General features: G+C 45.9%; 1 protein-coding gene across 7 annotated transcripts; it reads left to right on the forward strand.

The window, feature by feature from the left end:
- Positions 1 to 14,838: 14,838 nt before the first annotated feature.
- arm (armadillo) lies at positions 14,839 to 22,874 on the forward strand. 7 transcript variants are annotated; one of them, XR_003390038.1, is made up of 8 exons: positions 15,310 to 15,332; positions 15,925 to 15,988; positions 16,064 to 17,700; positions 17,782 to 17,961; positions 18,035 to 18,337; positions 19,332 to 19,428; positions 19,814 to 19,875; positions 20,573 to 20,659. XR_003390038.1 is itself a non-coding variant. In XM_018036611.2 (7 exons), the coding sequence occupies exons 2-7, from the start codon at positions 15,952 to 15,954 to the stop codon at positions 20,755 to 20,757; spliced, it is 2,439 nt and encodes an 812-aa protein (XP_017892100.1). In that variant the 5' UTR covers positions 14,839 to 15,050; positions 15,925 to 15,951; the 3' UTR covers positions 20,758 to 22,874. The 7 variants fall into 7 exon arrangements, 5 of the variants coding, with proteins under 5 accessions (XP_017892100.1, XP_026675206.1, XP_026675207.1 ...); XR_003390039.1 differs by having other exon boundaries at positions 19,817 to 19,875; XM_018036611.2 differs by lacking the exons at positions 15,310 to 15,332; positions 19,814 to 19,875 and adding an exon at positions 14,839 to 15,050 and having other exon boundaries at positions 20,573 to 22,874.
- The last annotated feature ends 70 nt before the right edge of the window (positions 22,875 to 22,944 follow it).

Genomic DNA, 22,944 nt, shown 5'->3' on the forward strand with positions numbered 1-22,944 from the left:
GTTCTCTCTCCAGAGCTCGGTTATACGCACGCAACTTCTGTATCTCTACCTCTACTCCCTTTCTCCTTATGTCTGCTACGGACTTTAGCTATCTTCGTCGGTGCACTGGTTTCATTCTTCCGCGATCTCTCTCATCTCTCTCGCTCGCTCTGTCTTCTCTGTCTCTCATGCTCTATCTCTCTGTCTTTTTCCCGCTCAGCACTCTCACGTATCTTGAATTAAACATTCGATGCCTCCTGTCTTGGCGGCGTGCGCGCACCTCTTGCGTCGAGAATGCAAATGCAGAAACGTGGCTCGTCCGCGTGTGCGTATGTATACGTGTAGGTTCGCGCGTGCACACGATCGGGCGCGACTGGTCAAGAGAAGGAAGGAAGGAAGGAAGGAAGGGGGTGTTACCCTGGAGCGACGAATTAAAGGATACGCCGAAACCCGATTGAAAAACCACGATGCGCGCATCCGTGCGTGTACAGCAAGTCCGCGGCTCCCCGTCCCTTGGTCGTCGACTCGTTTCCGAGGCAGCGAGTCGTTTCTCGGGGGATTTAAGGCCGCGTACCCGTGACGTACTGCGGCGATGAAACTTTTCATCGCTTTTCTTATTGCAACCGAACCGAATAAATTGACCGGTAATCGTAGATTCGTGCACGAGCGAAGGAAGTTGCTCGATAACGTCGAGAACCGGTTGGTTTGCGGCGTGGCACCGCGCCGCGCCGCACCGTTTAATAATCATTCTGACGGTAACGCGCGACGCAATTATTGCAGCCGGTAGGATGCACAGAGAGGACCGGTGAATGCCGGCACGTATGCTTCGGGATGCGAGGCTGCATCGACACCACCTACGCGCCACGGACCCTCGAACCCCGAGGATGGAGAGAGAGCCATAGCCATATTGCGTGGTCTTGATATTTACGATTGAAACAAATCAAACGTTATCAAGCATTCCGGGACGGCGATAAAGAACACAGAGGGGACGCGGAGGCATTTGCTGCTCCCAAGGGGGATGTCATCGGAAAATCTTCCTCCCGGCATTCCCAGTTAACGCGCCGTCATATTTGCTCCATATCGTATCGATCTCGCCCGTTCTCGGCGATTACATCTTTCACCGTGTGCATAGCCCACGTCGATACTCATGAAACCATTGGCATTCTTTTAAATGAAAAACATACCGGATGATTCGCTCGAGTTTATCCGATCGGAGATTGGTATATCCCATCGCGTCGATTGCACTGCTGCGACGAACGCGAGCAGGAGGGGTCGAAAATAATCGGTAGTCGATAAACATAAGACACGCGGGACGTAAGTCACCGAAGTCGAATTCGGTGGAATTCTCGAATGAAATCCTGGCCTGCAGTAGGATCCTTATAAATCCATCTTTCTTTCGGGCCCGGGGCCCTCGGGCCAACGTGGTGAACCTTCCTCGTGTCGAATGGTAAGGAAGAGAGGAAGGGTCTAGGGCGGGTGTAGGTTCTGGGAGAGGGAGAGGGAAGGAAGGATGTGGCGTTCGGGCCCATAGTGATTTAAGGGCGTCGCTTTACGTGTATCACACTGTGGCTCGTCGGTTACGAGAGACCACGAAGAAGACGAAGGTCCGGTGTTGTCTCTGGTTCACGGTTCACTCGTATCTATCCGTGAAACGTTTCGTTTGTCTTGGTGGAAGTAGCGCGAGACCATAGGTACATTCCGACAGATATAGCCTGGGTATGCACCACAGACCGCTGAAACACTGGGCCCAAACGATCCAGTTGGGTTGATTTGTGACTACCAGAGAATCGCGGTCGGATGCTTTATGAACCGATCAGCCTGCTTCGTGCGACCACCATATGGGCCCATAAACGTCACGGCTTTCGGACAAGAGATACGCCAACCGAGGAACGCTACGCGCCCGCGCCGCGCTGCGTCCGATGTTTCGCGTGCAGAGATCCGTTCGCGGTCGCTGCTTTGATTTTACTTTCTGTCGTTCAACATCAACGACACCATTCGTTTTGAACACGGAATGAGAATCGTACAGTCGCGATTTTATTAGATCCAGGAACTCATACGATCATGTATTGTTGAAAATTTATGAGGGCAATAAGTCGAACAGTATCTTCGTGCACAAATTAGAGCCAATTTACCATCTCGCTCTCGGTAAGCCCTTGCCACTCGAAGCTAATCTTCGCTCGAGACAATTCCACGGTTCCTAGCGGGGAACCTTCCGCGACAACCTCTCTCTCCGTGTGTTCGATAATATATGCACCAAAGATTCAGCAGACGATTCGTAGTGCGATACCAGAAGCCGAAGGGGTTGACTGTTCGAGAGCGGTTAAGTTAGGTTAGTCCAGCTCTCGTCGGTAGAACGCGGATTTCTACGTAAACTCGCTCGGCAGATACGATCTGCCGGGACCCTGGTGCGTCCGATCCTCGTGAACTTCGATGCTCGACCACCACCTTATACGTATGTTCCACGTGTGCACGGTAACGTATCGGTTTAGGTCGCTCTCAGGACTTTGCAGGCGACCCTGATCGATACAGCGGAGCCTAACGAGTTATAGATTCTGAAAAATCTCCAAACTATCGTCGACGTTTAGCTATTCCGTATTATTATCATTAACGATACCTACGTGTCGGCGTTGTTTTTCTCGTTAAGGAAAACCTTTCAGACCGTACGGGAAAAGAGAAACGCGTGCACGAGTGTGCGTCGTCGTCGTCTGGAGACAGGACGGTCACGATCTGTACGGTCTCCGCCCGTTGTCCGGGATCCAGAAGCAAAAGAGGTAGTATCTTATTATCCTATCCCGGCAACCATGGTGACAACCCTTATAAGGGCTGTCCGTGCTCCTTTTGCCGTACACGCGTGAGTTCGAGCCAGGTAGCAGCGACAACGAGAGCACCACGAACGCCGCTGTGCTTACTACAACCTCGCAGAAAAATTGCTGTTGCCCATTAACATCGGTTCTTCCGTTGATCTTACAATGCGATCCGGTAACGAGCTATTTACCAATGAATATACCACATTTTTCTCTGGTCCCATGTTCATTTTATACCTTATATTTGTTTCAATTAAATTTCTGTCATGTCTCGTATGACAAGGCATTATATGCGGAGCTTACATAACTCAAAAATTTAACTGATAACAATTAAACATTTCTGGCTTAATGCTAAGCATGCGCGGTAACTTCGATTAGATTGAAACGACATGACGTCTTTATCGTTTCCCAAACGCGTTACGTTCACTGCAAAATTCCTACCCCTCGTAAATCTAGCGGGATGACTGGCGCACCTTCTAGCTTCTTCGCGTTTGCAAGTTTTCGCATAAAAGACGAACGTCGATTATCTGTGCGCGCCTCCGGAATGACCTTGAACCTGCTGCCGGCGACTCGGGTCGACGTATATGCGAGCCGGTGTTTCTACTTTCTTGGGTGTTAATCACAGCCAAGGTCATCCGGGCTTCACTCGTACAGGTGAAAGAAGCGTTGGGAGAACAGAAAGGTACGGAAACAGAGGAGGGAGAGAAAAGGGGACAAACAGAGAGAGGAAGGATCCGTGGAATATCCACTGAGTTCCTCACGGACACGGCTCTTACGACGAACGGTCGATCCGTTACGTCGAACACTCTAAAGACCCACTTTAATCATGATCGCTGGAAAGATCGGTGCGATCGTGATCCATCGATCGCCCGGCCGGGACGTGTTTACGTGCTCGTTGGCGTCGTTACCTTATGCTAATCGATGCCTACACCTGTCGGGCGACGTGCTCCGACGTTTAAACGACTCCCCCGTCTGAATTATTCGCGGCCAAAACTCCCATCCCGATCTTCCTTTTTCCACTCGGCGCCTTCTTCGCCTCTAACCCTCCTGTTTCCTCTATCCCGTTCCATCGCATCATCTCGCCACGCTATGAATCAACATTCTGTCGCATAAAATACAACGGACAATGTCGACTCAAATAAAATTCTGCTGACTATTCGAACGTACATAAAGTAGCATATCTTTCCAATTAAAGAGCATACCGGAACCGCAACTTTTTCCCTTCCAAAGTGCACTATATTACTACAGAAGTTGATACGCAACCAAACTTGAACCGAAATGTCGAAATTCGAAAGCGATATTGTGCATCTAAACGTGACACAACGAGACGATCTAATTTACGAAAAAACGATGCCTGGCGTTTGGAGAACCGCTCAGGGCTAGCTTATCGGCTCGTTAGTTTTCGGTAGCCGCGCCGGCATTTAAACGAACTCCTTCCCATGGTAGCCGCGAGAGAGAACATCGAGTGGCGTCCTCGAGTTGGCTCGGTAATGATCCTTTCGTGGGTCATCAACGTTACGCCGGTGGACATGCATGTGCGGAGGCGAGTCCTACGGCTTGTGGTGGGACGGCAAGGAAAAGGGGTGGAACACTGTGGCCAGTGCATTATATGCAGAACAGGGTGCACCATAGTGCGCCCGAGCTCCAGTCAAATGGCGAAGGGCGAGAAGGGAAAGCAAAGAAAAAGATGGGGACCGCAGATAGGAGAGGGACGCAGGGGAGAGGACAGTGTGGCATTGCTCCGCACGGGAGAAAGAGAGCCAGGAACAGGTGAGGTAAAGACGGAAAGATAGAGATAGAGATGAAGATGGAGACGGAAGAGGCAGCGGGGAAGAGAAAGACAGAGGTAGCCACTGGGCAGTCTCCTCGCGCGAGGATTTATATCACGGTGCCTCTACTCGCACACAGTCACCTGACTTATGCAAAACGAGAAGCCCGCGTCCCCTTGCACCCAAATAAATGTCACCGGGAAACAAAAACGTTCCTCCTCCTGTCTTTCCTGGCCATAGGCCCGCGCGAGATTCGCGCAGACCCGTACCAGCGTACCCATCCGACCGGTCGTTCTGCGTCGCGTACGACCCTTGCATTCGTGCCCCGTCCTACACGCAGACCGACTCTACTCGAACGAAAAAGGGCCCACCATATTTCAGTGACGTCACTGGTACAAAGCACGCGTGTGGAGAGCTGCGAGCCGCGCGAGTCACAATCTGGAAGAACCGACCCAGAACTCGCCGGATTTACTCGCGCACGCGGTAACAAAGCACCTGCTGTCCCTTCGTGCCTCCTACTCGCCTCTCTCTCGACCAGCTCGCTCCCTTACCAACGCTACTGCCCTTTCTCCATCGACTTTACCTTCCAAAACATGTTTTTTTCCCCTTTGGTCTCATCAGTTCATAGTGTTTGTATCTCTCCTCGTGTCGTCTTTTGATTCTTTTCAATCGTTTTTTATTTACTATCACCGTTCTTGGCATTATATCAACCGATCTTTCATACGGAGTGGTATCTCCTTCCTAATTGTCATATCGAGTTCTGTTGGAAAACAAATTAGTGCATGTTGTTTACGAATCCTCGACGAAGAAGATCCAGGCAATGAGGGTACCCGGTTGAGGAAACGGAAGTCGGATCTCAGTATACAGTTGGCGCCATCTTCCCGAAAGCTTGCCAGCTGGTCGGTATCTGTGGCGTACTCGCCTGATGTCCGACCCTCTTCTACCGTGGGTAACTCCCACGTCAGTTTGCCTTCGGTTGCTCTTATTTTCCGCTGGCTTTACCTGATTCTGACGGACGATCGAACAGCGACGTAAATATTGAGTATTTCCACGAAGCGGCTGCCAAATCCAGTCGCATCTTCTCGCTTATCGACAGATCCAAGGAATACCTTTAGGAAAGCGTCCCTCGTCACAACGGGAATCGCATAAGGAACACGATTTTATGTTTTAACGCCACGGACACCGGCACCGTTTAAGTACGGCGGTCCTTTATCGATCCACTGACTGCAATAAGTATCCCGATTTCGTATTCGATCCCGAAGAAGGCGGATGATTTACACGAGACGGTTGACGCGCGATCGCGTAAATAAGAAAAAATAAATTTTCGTTATGGAACATAGCGGTCGGATAGATGGGCGGACGACCGCTTCTAATACGAGCGACGTCGGGCATCGCGAGGGCTCACGCGGTGTTTGGCCCGAGCCGGTGCATCCCCTGATGAAGATAACGCCATCCTCGTTTGAATTACGAGCCGGGCCTGGCAATAATAAATTCCGACAAACATTCATTTTCGTACACGCAACTTTATGTCGTCCTTAACCGGACTAAGCGCTCTCCACCGATGTCATTTAGCATCCCGGTGATGGTCCTAATAGCCGGGTCCTCCCAGTTCAATGGACACATGGCCCCTCAGAATTTACAGTACACCACCAACCGCCGGTACATCTTGTCGATGATACTTTGTTTGGCTTCGCTGTCCGTTTCTTCGTCCCGTTGTCTGAAAAGGCTGTCGCGCGAATATCTCAACAGCGGCAGGTGCTTACGGTGTCTCACGGATTAAATATATTGCACGGGATAATCAGCCTGGGATCAATGAACGTTTGTTTAATGCCCATTCATTTAATCAGCCTGTTGCGAATTTGCGGTTGCAGATGGACGACTGAAACTATCGAGACTCGTCGGCTCTCGTTCCTCCAGAAACACGTTATACGGAGGTCATGGGAGTTAGCCGAGGTCACGAAATCCCGGTTTTTAAGATCGTTAAGATCGAATTCTTCGACCGGTGGTCGTGCATCCGCGGCAAAAAGCAGTAGAGAAATGTTTTCGCACTAATTGGAGAGCAGTTATCGCGGGCAAAGCACACGGAATCGTTTCCACGGAATCGTGGATCTAGCAACAGTCGTTTAGTAAAGCTAGCCGAGAGAGCGCAATGAAAAGCACAACGACGCCTCCCGGAGATAATGCCGATAAAGGCGACCGCGTGCGGGGTTGGCGAGGGAGAAAGAAACCCGGTCCCGATTTTAATTGAGCCCCCAAGAATTAAAAGAGAGATCCGGAGGAGGATGGCGAAGGAGGAGGTTGCGCCAACGGCAACGTTGAGGTAAGAAGGCAGGGGAGGAAGAAGAAGAAAAGGACGAAATGAAAAGGAGTATAGGGCCAGAAAGCGTCGGGAACACCCGTGGCTGCGGCCAATCGCCTCCGCGGATGGAGGCTTGGCACGATGGACGGAACAGAATTATGGGCTCCTCGCACGAGAATCGCGCGCAACCACTCGCGAGGCGCTTCAGCTTTTGCGCCAAGTCGATTTACGTTCTCTAACGGATACTTCCGCGAAGATTGATCGATAAACGTCCTTCGGACGCTCGCTCGTTTACTCCATTCCGTATTTATGACTGACACGTCGCATAATTGCTGCCAGGATTGAAGAACGGTTCTCTCATTCCCTGGAACTACGTCCACGCCGAATTTGCTCGTCGCGCTGACGCAAAAAACAAATAAGTAGAGCCGAAACTTTGTTAACAGGCAACGGGAGATAGAAAGAGAGGAGAATCTCGGCTCGGTCGAAAATTAAAAGCAGCCTTGCACGCACGGTCAACGTTTTAAAGTCATATTACAACGTCGAGAAGAAAACGCAAAGTCGGTGAGGGAGCGAAGGAGAAGGAAAGAGAGTGAAGTAATAAAAGAGGTCGCCAGGTAGGGGCAATCCCGTCGAAACAAACGTTTTAATCCAGAAAACACGAGGGACTCTCAAATGGAAGCACTCCCGCGCGCGCGAACGCGCGCGTGAATATCCTGGGGTAGGTGTGCGTGGGTGTTGGCGACGACGTATAATTTAAGGCTGCGAACGCAACGATTCAATTTCACAAGACCACGAAGTACGGCGCGGCGTATAAGCAAAACCAAGGTCCAGCGAGGAGGAAATAATCTCTTGATTTGTGCCACGAATAAAATCACTCGATTCATTTTCGTCCATGCCGGCCTTATCTTCATGCACGCTGGGAAAACGGTCGGAAGTCTGACGTTGCGGCACGTTTCGCATTCGCAATATTGTCAAAAATATTCGTATTCGCTCGCCGCCTACAACCGCCTTAAATTCGTATCGGATTCGCTGTCGGTGATATTAACACGTAAGTATACGCGTATACGTGGCTTATTTCACGAAATAGGGGAGAGTTCGGATGCGCATCAGAATTTTAAAAACAGATCGTTCCTTTCCACCTTCCTTTCTGATCCCATAGATATAGGTCCTTCAGGAATTCGTATTGCAGTGTAAGTACGTGTGTCTCATTATCTTTCTAACGTCACGTCATGCAAATTTCGGGCGCGGTGGTTCGCTATTGAAATAAAAATAAGCCAATGATGAGTAGATAGTCGGTCAGGAACAGAGTAACGACGGAACGCGAAACGGGCGACGGACGAAAATAATTCGATTGGCAGCAGATTCGATTTAACGTGAGAACCGGACCAGTTGCAACCAAGGTGAGGCCGAGGTATCCGGGGCCGAAGGATCATGTCATACATACGTACGCGTGTATGTGTGCTATGCGGACAGATACCAGGATATAGGTGTATACATACATATACACAACGAGGCGCTCCACCTCGTCGGGGCTCATATAATTGCTGGCATCCATAACGCTGATGTATTTATGGCATTAACTCGCCTCTTTCTCGTACGGCTGCCGCCCCCGACCCACCCCGCCGTGGCCATGCCCGTACCCGTCATGCAACCACAAGTAGAAATAATTGGTTGAAAACAGCGCGCTCTCAGGCGGCAATATATCCAGCTTACTCCCCGCTGTCGCATCGCTTAGATCACTTCCCCGCCACCAAAACTCGCCTACCACAGCCCGCCTCCTCCGTTCTCCACCTTCTTCGACCGATTCTCTCCTCTTCTCCTTCTCCCCCTTTCCAGATTCTTCTTCTACTTCTTCGACGCGTTCCCCTTCCTTCCCTTCAGTTACTTTTCTTCCTCATCACCCTCATCATCTCTTTCTTCGTTTCTTCAGCTGTTTCTTCTTCCAACATCCCCTTCTTCTCTTACTCTCTCGCTGTACTCTTCATTCCGCTCTTCACCCCTCCCCGCTTATTTGAATAGCTCTTATTTATGAAAATTGAATTGAATGCTTCTCATTTATGAAAGTAATTGGTACCTGTCACGAGTCCTGCCGTAGGATATCCTACTTTATACGCAGATAAGCGACGATAATTATTCTTGCAATTGAATTTATTTCTGTAAGTCTCGTTTTCTTCCCTACGCGGTCACCGAGGCTCCTGCGTGCCGATCGTTCAAACCCCGTCGCAAAGACGACGTCGCGTGCTCGAGAGCCGCGATATCTGCGCTCGAACGAGAGGGTGCACATTTTTACCCGGCTGAGTGACTCTTGGTGGCCGACGCTTCCGTTCAACAGGAATAACCTCTTAGATAGAGCAACCGTCCCTTACGCGAATTCGAGGACTGCGCGAGTAAACCAGAACAACGGAACTAATACTAATCTCTGGTAAATTATTGCCGAGTAACCACTATTTACCGTACCAGCATTTGCGGCCGAATAATCAATGGCGCGTAATCAATTTCTAATACTATCCCGATAATTTATCGTTAACTCCGACAAAGTTGGGCTAACGTTGCATCGATAACGCGATCGCCTCTCCTACGTATCCTCGCCATAATGTACGAACGATTTCTTATTTCCATCTTACGCTTCGCCTTCGCGTTTATCCGCAGCGCTCGTTATCGTCGCACGAACCTAATCCCATTTGTTCCTTTATCATACGCGATTGCCTACGCGACAATGCAGCGGAAGAAAAGCAACAAGGAATTAAATTCTTTTTATTTATAACTCGAATTGAACTGCTAGCTCGCCGTTACATTATGTGGTGTGAATACGATATCATTTTCCTTCCTCTGGTCTCTTGATTCTCGATCAAGAGTGTGATTAGTAAACCTCACGACTAAGCAATAACACTCATAGCGAGTCCTTTCAGATCACAATCTGTATCTTTATATGTTCGTAATTTTATATATCGTTGCCATCGTGCTCGATTGTCGACGAAAGTCTTCTCTTTGAAAGAGAAAGAAAGATGTGTTATGTTGCCAATTGATGACGATAAGACATAAATTATTGTTCATTGATTGTCGTATAATACGATCTGAAATTTTGATGTCATCAATAATACCTCATGAAAGTTGTCCGGTAGCAAAAACACGATGGTTTCATTTCTCGTGTCGAGTTATAGCCAGATGCAATCAGTGTTATAAAAAAAAAGCTGTTCCTCCTTCACCTCGTGTTCTTGCCGGATCCTTTGGCAATTAGAACACATTGTCAAGAAAAAAATTAATTGTGAAATTGGAAAAATGTGATCGTATTAAACGATCGTCAAGGTATTAAAGATAAAGGATTAAAACTAACGAACCCAACTTGTTTAATCGCGATATCGACTCGAAGCAGGATGTACAAAGCTGGATCGCCTTTCAAGAAGAGCCAGCGTAAAACCACAAAAACGAAGAAAAGGAAACGAAGCGATGTGATTGAAAAAAGGTTGTTAAATTTGCGATGGCTTTTAGAATGATCTGGACGGTGGTCCGAAGTGAATTAGGAAAGGTAAAGGGGAACACCGAGTGAAGGGACGTAGACATAGCGATAGGGCGTCAAAGAGAATCGAATGGCAGTGGAAGCGCTCGTCCTGGCGTCATCGGGACTCCTTCGTCATTAAGCACACCGGTCGGCCGGTGTCTAATTAAGCGGGACGTTAAGTGGGGGCGTTCGATAAAGCCAGGCCGTTCGATAAATTCGATTCGCCGGACAGCCGGTTAATACCCGGTGTATGCCGGGGGCCAAGATAAACCGCGCGTTTTTCAGGAAGGTCTCGTTTCGCGGACAGAGGCGGAGGATGACGGACCGAGGTAAACGGAGTTCTTTCCGAGGGGAGGACGGCGCGGCGCGGCGCGGTTGCGGATCGTCCTTTCCTGCTCTTCTCCTCCCCTTTCGTTCGGCGCTCGTCTCCTCCGGAGACGTTGGTTCGTATAGGAGAGCGAAGGAGCGGAGATATGCAAACGTCTTGCCGCGAGACGGTTGAACATAACTCAGGCACACGTACGCGAGCGGACGACGCACACAGGTTCATACCACTGAGGACACTATAAACCTCGATACCGGGCGAATAAAATCCCGGATTTACAATCCTGATACCGAGCGAGACGGTCCTGTCCTGTCCCGGTGCTGTCCTGTTTGTCGCTGTCGCACGGTGTGGGTTGGCTCATCAGTGATGGCCACGTCCCGCAGTATCTTTTCCCTCGGCATCGAGTAGACTGGCCAATCTCGGACTCGTACACGCGCGTGCATTCGACTTACGCACACATTTGCCCTGTTCAAGAGAATTCGCACGTATGGAAATCGACGTATACACGTCGGGACGCTCTCGAATCGTACTAGTAACCGCACACTCGCATTTCGTCACGTAACCCGTTCGTACAATGAGCAGATCTGAGCCCGTATGGGTATCGTCGATCGTGGTGTGCGTCCCTTTCGCGATACTTAGAGAAACCGCTCCCTCTTATCACCCCTCCCGCGCGCCACAGCAAAACCTTGTTCGATACCATTTGAGGACCTCCAATAACCTATCCGAGCCATTCCGATAGGAGCTGTCAGCCCGCACCCACACGCTGTGCGCGCGAGGAGCCGCTCAGCGCGGACCGGATAAGCCTGAGCGCAGGTGTGCCGCACAAAATCGTCTGATCGACGTGCCGAGTGCGCTGATCTCGATGACCTTCGCCAAGGGTTTCGATTCGACGACGCCGTGGTACACGAGGCACGCCCCGGATAGCATCTTCGAGAACTGCTTCGGTACCTTGGTACCTCGGTACCATGCTACCCTCATATCTCCTTGCTTTCCCCTCCTTCTATTGTTCTCTTACTTCGCTCATAGCTGCTTTTCATTCATGGACCACTATCTTCTTCCATATTTTAAACTTTTCATAGATGTCACAATTTGTAACCCTGTTACAATCATTTGCCGAACGTAATTGACGTTCGGCGAGAGATTACTTTGCCTCGACATTCACTCTCATCGATTAAATTATGATTTTGCACGCGCTCTTGATTTGTTTGCGGCTTGGGAGTCGCGTGAGTCCCTTTCGTTGGTCAGGGTGATGAATCGGATATCGTTCGTCGTCCTCGTCGTTGTCGTCGTCGACGCTGACCGTTTTCACTTCCCTCGCTCGACATTAGCCACGAGACTACTCCATCAACCGTGCCAGACGATACGACTGTGTCTGTGAAAGTTCTCCGCTTGTCCCGTTTTCTTCCCTCGGGAGACAGAATGGTCATTCCCGCCTTTTCGCGGTTCAGACTCTCAGGAAAATTGCCGAAACTTTCGTGTGCTTGATCATCCACGACAGAAGAGCGAAGCTTGTTAGCGACGTAAAATCATGTTATCTCGAATCGATTCGCGAAGCACCGAAGAGCGAGGAAATCGCGACTTCTCATATGCTCCTATTAGCTGCAACCCCTCCTCGGGAACCTCCTGCGGAATAGGACGGTAAATGAGGTACCGGTGAATATCCTTCCTTTCGCCGCGTAAACACGAAGCATTGCAGAATACACGACCACGGGTATGAAGCGGAGGAGAGCAGCGCAGATTCTGAGAATGCACATAATTAAGCACGTTGCATCTCGAGAATCTTGTGTACGTGCGTGCGTCCAGCTTTGTGCAGTGATTCGTTCGAGAGGCAGCGTGTGCCCGTGTGTACCTTATACATATATACATAGATACACATAAATATATGCCTAGCCATCGTTGGTCCCTCTACCCCTGCGAACCTCTCAGCCCCTGAGCACCTCATCCCTTCTGTCTTCGTCTGTTCCTCTCACTTCTTCTATCTCTCTTGCCGTTTCTCCTGTCTCTGTCCCTCGCAACCCTGCCTGGACTCTTCCCCCTTTTCTTGCCCCACGTTCAACGGTGATCTATGTATCAGCCTGTGCTCGCCGAACCGGGCAACGTGTGTCCGTCCCCCTCGTGTGCTTACTTTATTATCGGGGCTCAAATGAGAATTTATGCAGACATAAACGCTCGTGTCAGCAACGGACCGCGTAGGTGGGGAGACACACCGTTGAACGGGCATCTGTCACCCTCTATGTTCTCTACCTGGTCTACCTTCAAGACAGTGTATAGGTATATTTCCGTTTTTTCTTTCGTGGACCGTGCGAATTCAAAAAATTGATCTGGCAAACCAGCGGAATGCAATCTTAATACTCTTAGATCGTAACTCTGTTAACCCTTGCTCGTTCAATCAATGAACCGATCGGTGGATAGATCGATGCGAACGTTGCGTGCATTTTTCTCTCATGGACAACGAACATTCGCTTTTGCCGATCTGGTTAAGGAGCGTGGTATATTCCCGATATAACGAAGCGTGGGCTACGTGATTCTCCTTTAGGCTTGCAAATATAGTTTAAAACCTACGGTATACCCGATACTTACGTAAATAAATACATAAACGTTTTAAGAAAAAATGCATATTCTCTTGCGCAATGAATCACCGTGAAAGTTTTCGGCCGCTCAATATATTTCAATCGGAACCTTTCGCGAAGCGAAAATAATAATTTCACTCGATTGAAATTCACTTTTAACTCCTTCTCTTTTATGGAGTGTTTTAATAAGCGTGTCATCAAAAGATATTAACGATCATATAGATTATGCAGTCCTTCTCCTGGCACATGCATCCATTCAGTCCAAGGTTTGCTTGGCACCTTACGAGTTCTTGTCTTTCAAATGACATTCCACAATTCAGCTTGAATAAATTTCTCACTGAACTTTTTATTCCTTATCGTTATTTCTTTTATTCTTGTACAGATAATACCTGTACGAAATTTTATGCCGACCAGTAATATTGTTTCATCGTTTCGATCTAGTATGTATATTTCATTAATGCAGCGAGGTACAAGAAATTACTTATGTATGAGTGTCAGTGTTGCGAGAAATACGCGCGGTAAATCGATCAAGATCTTGATCACGAGCAAAACCAAACAGGGTGCCGTTTCGTTTATCTTTCAAATTATGCAGAACGTAGTTACTGCTTGTTATTAATTAAAAGAACGGACATAAATTTGTTCCAGGAAGCTTTGCGCCCCGATATTTCAATATCGGCATACGATGATGTATTTCAAAACGCGTTTTCCTTTTTTCCGATTATCCGTTCAATATCAGCGTTGACATAAAATGTATCATCACTGTACGGAACGGAAGGAACGGTACCGCCATCACGCATCCGAAAATTAATCGGCGTGGGCGCAGCCGATAACGAATGGTGTTCCCGCCAAACGGCCAGTATATTTTACTTTGGACTCCAGTGTCTGTTATTTTGTGCGCATTCTAGCTGTCCGGCGGCACGATTTACTCTCGAACTCGATCAGAAATTCTCAGCTACCGTGGATGGACAAATACCCGCGAATCCATTAAAAAATTGCCACGTTCCGGAGAATTGTCTTTTAATTGAAATTGATCTCCTCGACTGCGCGGGATATTATTCCTCAGTCTTTGTGCGTGAGATATTGGGACATTATGAATTATTGCCAGTTTCATCATGCAGCATATTCTCTTCTGACATAGCGGCAGATTTAGATTCGTTTTTTGCGGTCGTATGCGTAACGCACGCTCGAATGTATATAGTCATATAAATTCATTCGCGCATTTTTAATACTGTGCAAATTACAATTCGTATCTCGAGAAGAACCCTCACGCGTAATTGAAGTTCTTTACTTTCAATCGTCCTAACTTATAATTATACAATATAATTTCAACTTTAGAACGTGCGACGAGTACTCACAATATTTACGTCCAGAAGTAATGAACGGACGAAAAGGAAAGGAAAGAAAGTTAAGAGACCTGTAGAGCTTTTTGGAAATAGAGCGGGAGAGAGTTGAGTTAGATAAGATCGAGTATTCGCAACGAGTGGTTAAAATCGATAAATGTTCTCGTATAGACATCTCCAGCTAGTTACGGACACTGACAATGAGCACCACTGCAATAACGAATCAGTGCAGTCGACAGGTGGCGGTAGAATCGTAAGGTTCCGCGTCGGTTTCCGCCATCTTTAGTTGACGGATTCGAGGCAAGAAAGTCCAAGAGGTTCGTGCGGAGGGAAGAGACAGGCTGGATTGAGAGTGCCAGAGCCTCAAAGGGAATTTCGGCGGATCGAGCGTAAAGTAGTGAGTCATTCGTGTCTTGATTCGAGCACGATTCACGAAATCGCCCTCGGTCGATCCTTGCAGATACGGTAAGCGCAACAGAATTTTATCATTCGCCATTACATCGACCGATATAGAGAAAAAAAATTGTCATTTCCGTGACGGCGGTGTTTACGCTGGGTGTGTCAAAGTGTTTCATCTCTCTCTCTCTCTTTCTCTCTCCCTTTCTCGTTCCCTTCCTCTCTTTTCCATTATAAGCGTGTATCGTAATCCAGTACACCTCTTGTCGTCCCTTCCTTCCGTTTTCACTGATTCCCTGCCGCTCTCTCCACGCTCCGCTCTCCGCCGCTCTCGTGGATCCTCGGAAAATGGTGATGCATCGCATTCTCAGAACCTTTGTTGTGCCGCACGCCCACGCGCGTCCCTCTACCATCGGGAATCGGACATCGTTCGCGCCTCGTGTGCACCTCTGAACGCGATTTCCTGTGCGGTATCCGATCGAAATGACGCTTGTGTTCCATGATTAAAAGTGGAAGCTGCAACAAGGGCTTAGAAAAGAATCTTTCGATCGTGCTCACATTCCGTGCAGTTGCATCTCCTTCCATTCTTCGCATTACGGTGCACTGACCCTGCTACGCGCGTCGTGGCGTCTTCGAATCTGCAGTCGAGACGCGTAAATCGCATAAACGTTGTGAGATCGAAGACATTTTTTTTTCTCATTAGTCTTGTGCAGTCGACAGAGGTGCATTCCAGTTCGTATCACGTTTCCGTACTCACTTAAACGCTACTTTGAAGCTACGTTCATCGCGTCCAAAATCAAATCGTGTTAATATTTTTTCATCGTCCTTTTAATTGTATCATTGCTTGGTTTTATTTTTTTTAAATCTTTTATGGGAAGGCGGCCTTATTATAAATTAGTATCACTTCGTGATTGTGTAGCATAGTTTCGTTTTTTAATTTTAGGTGTGGATAGATTCTCCCGTAGGAGCCATGAGTTATCAAATGTCTTCGAATCAATCCAGACCAAGTAAGTAATTTCTTTAATCCATTTTTGTACAACAATATTGTCCACGGGTTTTATGCCACTGTTTTAATTTTATAGTGTCTCATGGAAATTATCAAGGCTTGGGTGACCTACCCATGGGTTCCGCCAAGGAACAGACATTGATGTGGCAGCAAAATTCCTACATGGGTGATTCAGGAATTCATTCTGGTGCTGTCACCCAAGCACCTTCCCTCTCAGGGAAAGAAGATGACGAGATGGAGGGCGATCAGCTGATGTTCGATCTCGATCAGGGATTCGCTCAGGGTTTCACTCAAGATCAAGTGGACGAGATGAATCAACAATTAAATCATACGAGATCGCAACGTGTTCGTGCGGCTATGTTCCCAGAAACATTGGAAGAGGGTATAGAAATTCCCTCTACGCAGTACGATCCAGCTCAACCTACTGCTGTACAGAGACTGGCAGAACCCAGCCAAATGTTGAAGCACGCAGTTGTCAATTTGATTAATTATCAAGATGACGCGGATCTCGCAACACGCGCGATACCAGAATTAATAAAATTATTAAATGACGAGGATCAAGTCGTTGTATCCAAAGCGGCGATGGTGGTTCATCAACTATCCAAGAAGGAAGCATCTCGCCACGCAATTATGAACAGTTCACAAATGGTAGCCGCTTTAGTACGTGCCATATCAAATAGCGACGATCTTGAATCGACGAAGGCGGCTGTTGGCACGTTGCACAATTTATCTCATCACAGACAAGGCCTGCTGGCGATCTTCAAGAGTGGCGGTATACCCGCTCTCGTGAAGCTTCTAAGTTCTCCAATGGAATCCGTTCTCTTTTATGCTATCACTACCCTGCATAATTTACTGTTGCACCAGGATGGCTCTAAGATGGCCGTGCGCCTCGCTGGAGGATTACAAAAAATGGTCGCTCTACTTCAACGCGATAACGTGAAATTTCTTGCTATAGTAACCGATTGCCTGCAAATTCTCGCATACGGTAATCAGGAAAGTAAATTAATCATTCTGGCTTCTCAAGGACCAATAGAATTGGTACGCATCATGCGTTCATACGATTATGAGAAGCTTTTATGGACAACATCGAGGGCCTTGAAAGTTCTGTCAGTCTGTCTCAGCAATAAGCCAGTGATAGTCGAAGCTGGTGGCATGCAGGCATTGGCGATGCATCTTGGTAACCCAAGCCAGAGACTCGTCCAGAATTGTTTGTGGACGTTACGAAATTTATCAGACGCCGGTACTAAGGTCGACGGACTGGAAGGTTTACTACAGAGTCTCGTACAAGTCCTTAGCTCGACCGACGTAAACGTTGTCACGTGTGCCGCCGGTATCTTGTCAAATTTGACTTGCAACAATCAACGCAACAAAGTAACAGTATGTCAAGTGGGAGGTGTGGACGCTCTCGTACGCACGATCATTTATGCAGACAGCCGAGAAGAAATCAGCGAACCAGCTGTATGCGCGCTTCGTCATTTAACGTCGCGCCACGTAGAAGCGGAAATGGCACAAAATTCAGTTCGTCTAAATTACGGCATTCAAGTCATAGTAAAACTTCTACACCCACCTTCGCGCTGGCCACTTGTTAAAGCGGTGATAGGATTAATTCGTAACTTGGCACTCTGTCCCGCGAATCACGGTCCGCTACGTGACCATGGCGCAATTCATCATTTGGTCAGGCTTCTGATGCGTGCATTCCCCGAGACACAACGGGTAATAACAAATTTTAATCTCATTCATTCTGCAGACAAATAAGTCGGCACATAAATTACGAAAGAAATCTGCTCCTTTTAGCAGCAACGATCGTCCGTGGCAAGCACCGGAAGCCAGCAAACATCAGGTGCATACGCGGATGGCGGCGTTCGAATGGAAGAAATTGTCGAAGGTACCGTTGGAGCGCTTCATATTCTTGCTAGGGAGTCTCACAATAGAGTCATCATCAGATCTCAGAATGTGATTCCAATTTTCGTACAGGTTCGTATGTGTTACAATTTATCTGGTAATTAATGTTAATTATTTGTTTGATGTTCCTGTCTTCTGTTCATAGTTATTGTTTAACGAAATCGAGAATATTCAACGCGTCGCAGCTGGTGTGCTTTGCGAACTTGCTGCGGATAAAGAAGGTGCTGAAATGATCGAACAAGAAGGTGCTACTGCTCCTTTGACAGAGCTGCTTCACTCTAGGAATGAAGGCGTCGCGACTTATGCGGCGGCTGTGTTGTTCCGCATGAGCGAAGACAAACCACAAGAGTACAAGAAGCGACTCTCCATGGAACTTACTAATTCCCTGTTGCGCGAGGACGCAAACCTTTGGCACAACGCTGACTTCGGGATGGGCCCAGATTTACAGGTACCGTTACTCATTACATCGATGCATGTTTCGCTTATGCCGTGGCTAAATTTATTCATTTACGAAACACCTTGTAACATAGCGCTGACTTTTTTTTGTTTTCATCTAGCGGCATGTGCTGCTGTGTTAAAAATTCACTTTAGTATAATACACATGCTATATCGTGCTAGCTTTCGATTAGATTCCAGGAATAAAATATGTGATTCATGAAGCTGATTCGCCATCGGTTCGTAAGTTGTTTCATCGAATTACAAACTTTCTCTTTTACATTTGGTTACATCGTGTTAAGTAAATTAAGCCACGAGGACATAGCGATACAGTAATTTTATCTACTGACTAGTAAACAGGTACTTGCATACGTAATCTTCCCCTTCATGTAAGTTTAGAAGTGTACATCTAGATAGTGAGTGTTATTTATCCATTATTCCAGTTCGCACAACTTACGTATATAGCAAAAAGTGAATCAGTCGTTAATCGTGTATAAATATAATTTTACTGAATATCAAAAGTTGACGATAAACTTTTAAGTATCATTAACATTTTCTTTTATAAATTACGCGTATTATATTGTACCTTACCTTTTCATTACATGCCCAATACAAAAAAGATCGTACACTTGCGAATTGAATTCCTATTCATGAGCTCAAGGTCGTGCCTAATGGAGCAATGGAATCTGCAATAAATGTACAGCGATGATTTATTATGATCCTTAGTTTGCAACATTCAGTTATGCATGAGAATGCCTTTCATTATCATTCATGTTTCAACCCCTTTGCCCCGCCCCAAAACTGAATAACAAAACCATTCGCGATTAATTTCGACCGCGTCATACTTCGATTTCCATTTCACGTACATTATTATGCCATTGAATAATTTCTCCCGCGCGACTTGATACTGCGACGTGAATACCTTGACGTATACCCTCACTGGCTAAAAGACACGTCCGCAAGAGGAGATACGTTTTGTGTTGATCTGAGCTACCTAATCTCTTCAGGACATGCTTGGCCCTGATCAAGGCTATGATGGTATGTATGGCCAAGGACCCCCTAGCGTACACAGCAGCCACGGAGGTCGAGGGTATCAACCGCAAGGTAAGGTGGAAGCCTCATCCTCTTTATCCGATTTTTAATTGCTTTCGGACAATCGATACATTTCGATCGAACGTAGATGGACGTACAAAATTGTATTTTCACGCGATATTTACGATGCGATCTTTGAAACTTCTTTCAATGCGCCTTATAACGAATGTGATCCAACGGTCAATCGTCTACTGTCGAAACTTTTACAAAACCAACAGGTTTTTCTGAATTATTGCATCGAAAATCGATTGGTATGGTAATGCGGATTTTGTGTCAGTGTTCTTTCTCCTACTTATACGGTGTACAGAAAGTTAAAAATTTAGTAACCCTATATATTTCTAAAAACTATCGACGATAAAAGGAAAGCAATGCATTTAATTCTATGTTATTTTAACAGCAGCTTAACCCACGGACTTATATTAAAATACAGGCTATCAACTGTATCTCGCAGTAACATAGGTGACACTCAGCTCTTATGTACTATTCTGTGCTTTGTTATTAATCGCTAAATGTCTCCTTACAAGCTTTTCATTTTACACATAGTTAAACTTCATATTCTAGCCACAATATTACACGTTTTATTGAAGTTGTTAAATATTAAACGTAATGCACGTTTTGTGAATGCTTTTTATCTGAGACACGGCAGATTCATAGCGTCTTCATTATTTATTTTTCGTTTCATTTATTTGTAAAATTTTATGCATGAGACATTTGTATTTATCTTTCCTGTAATTCAATATTCTTTGTGGTCGAAAGAAGCATAGATAAGTACTCGTAAGTAATTAGATAAGATAGGTACGTTTGCACAATATTTGCTATCGCGATTACGAAGCATTACGAAGAAAGTTTCCGCTTAAACTATAGCGTTCATCTTTTTCAATGAAATTTTTACAGAAATACAATTTTACTTGATTTTGAGCAACAGGAATGTTAAAAAATCTAATGATTAAAAAGAAAAGGAGTAAACCACTTAGCTTCTGTTGACATAAAAAAAATTTCAGCGAGAGAATGTTCCGTGAACACTTTTGATAAAGTTGTGTACCACTGGGTTGAGAAAATTTTAGCAAAACCTTTGAAAATGTAGTTATTGTCAATTAACGTTGTACTGTTTATGAAACTATTAGTTTGAATTTACCATAAATTTTGTACAAAACAGGTTATGACCAGATACCAGTAGATTCGATGCAAGGATTGGAAATAGGTGGAGGGTCGACATATGGCGCGATGGACACTATGGACGTAGCGCACGAGGGTGACCTGAGTTTCGATCATTTAGGGGAGCTTCCTGCACCACCACAAGATAACGACCAGGTTGCAGCCTGGTACGACACCGATCTTTGAAACTGTGCCAGCATCGTATTCTCGTCAAGAGAAACGGAATCGTGAGGCTCTTAAATAATTTTAATACAGACTAGTATTGTCGTTTTACTCTCACCCTGTATATCAATCGAGATCGAAAGAATTTTGACGAAGAAAACCGTGGAATGAAAACCTCCTACGAATGCAAATGGTACCAGCAACGGTATCGAAGCACACATCACGTATACAGACATTATATATGCAAACAGAATTCGAAGCAACTATTAAAGCTTGTTTTTACGCGAGAGAGACAGGGTACGAAAATCGTGTTACACGATCACTGCAGCGTCGAATACAGCTGCATTGATTCCTAGAAATATGAAATCGGTTACGCTATAAACAAATATATATATATATACATAACTTACCAATGTCGTACCTTAGATATTTATAACAAAGAAGACAACCTTTGAACTGTTATCATAACGCGAGGTCATCATAACCGGTAGTCAAACGCGTAACGCGTTGTCGAGAATATCTCTGTAGTATTTGACTGATCGCGCCCGATGACCATCGCGCATTACAAGTAATACACGACATCCATTTTATACCTTCCCTTTTTTTTACGTATCTTCGAAATTGTTAACTCGTCGGAAAAACAATATGCGACGTGTTTAATATTATAGATCTAAGAATCAGGGTGAGAACAAGTGTTGCATGTGCGGTATAAGATGTTAACACGCATATTCGAAGACCGTCAGTATTTTATTTAACACGTATCATTCGTGTATAAGCGTATACATTGTAAAGCATTTTCACACAAATGATTTTTTATCTGCAACTTCGAAAACGTTTCCTTAAGGACAATATTGGTTTCGCGTACGGAGACCAAGTTTTATCGATTTTCTTTATTTTAGGGACCATTCTCTTTCATGCGTCGAACAGCATCAATCCAATTTGTTTGCATTTCACACGACAAAATTACCACGTGGCAGCTGAAAGTAAACGACTACTGATACCAAGTGTTTTATATGTGCTCGTTGCATTTCGCGATTGTACTTTTATAAATCTGTATTTATTGTAAATCCTCGAGATCCTTGCTACGAATCATTTCTGACATGTTATTAAACTTATTTTCTGACAATTACGGACCACCGACAAAAGGGTAAACGTAGCACGTAACAAGACGAAGGTTGCTTATTTCTTTCTTTTGTTTTGTTTTTCTTCGTTGCTGCAGACGTAACGAAGTAGAATTTATTTTTCTGATCATAACGTATGTATTTTTTCACGAAGCACTGGTCGAGAATACGTGTACACGTTTGCTCGATCGAATATCGATAAGAACGTGTAACTCGTGGTTCCCCAAATTCGTACTCGAAACAAGAGCCTCGCCCAGCTGCATAAACGGTCAGAAAGGCGCCGATCTTGTATAATAAAATCTAGCCTCAAGAGCAAGAAAAATATTCAATCGCATACCGCTACCCTTGCGAGCGTATGCAATAAAATGTATGACGTAAATCAATCAAGACTTTGAAATGACAAAGATGTACTTTTGTCTTGCGGCCGAACTAACGTTGATCGTTTTTTAAAATGAGGAGCAAAATGAACATCTACAATTCATCAGCAATAACATTTCATTTATCGACATAACGCGACGATTACGCGTCGTAATTATGATTGATATTGTCTCCTACGGGTATTACCGTCTGAGTTGTATGAGGCGTCGAACGAACGTATCGTCGCTCGTTCGACACTGCCCGATATTGTCGATTGCCTGAATAAAACGATTAATATCATAGATCTCCGAAATTCGTGAAAATATTGAATTGCAAAAAACGACTACCTATTTATACCGCTAAGCCCGAAACGATAGTATCATTCTCTCGAGTATCAGTGAATTACAATCAAGTATAAATATAAAGTATCAATGAAAACTTTCACATTACGTATTTTACAGGGTAGTTATACTTAATTTTTATTATTATCATTAAACGTAGCTGCGCAATCGCGGCGGTACTTTGTCTTGTACGACACACTGTACGCGCCTCCGATCGCTGTCGATGTATTAGACCTAAGAGAGAGACACGTAATTCGTACACACCATGTATATGTATCGTTTAATTGTCCATACGAATAAACTGAACGATTAAGTATTCGAATTGTATCAGATTTTCTTCCACACCCCTTTACGAACTTTTTAATATGAATTTATTGAAGAACACAATATTG

The sequence above is a fragment of the Ceratina calcarata genome, unplaced genomic scaffold (assembly GCF_001652005.2).
Source record: "Ceratina calcarata isolate Rehan_Ccalc_2016 unplaced genomic scaffold, ASM165200v1 scaffold151.2, whole genome shotgun sequence".
Classification (NCBI taxonomy): domain Eukaryota; kingdom Metazoa; phylum Arthropoda; class Insecta; order Hymenoptera; family Apidae; genus Ceratina; species Ceratina calcarata.

Coding starts and splice junctions, on each gene's coding strand:
- arm (XM_026819405.1), top strand. Junction 15,989..16,063: donor TTCGAATCAATCCAGACCAA/GTAAGTAATTTC, acceptor TTAATTTTATAG/TGTCTCATGGAAATTATCAA. Junction 17,701..17,781: donor CATTCCCCGAGACACAACGG/GTAATAACAAAT, acceptor TGCTCCTTTTAG/CAGCAACGATCGTCCGTGGC.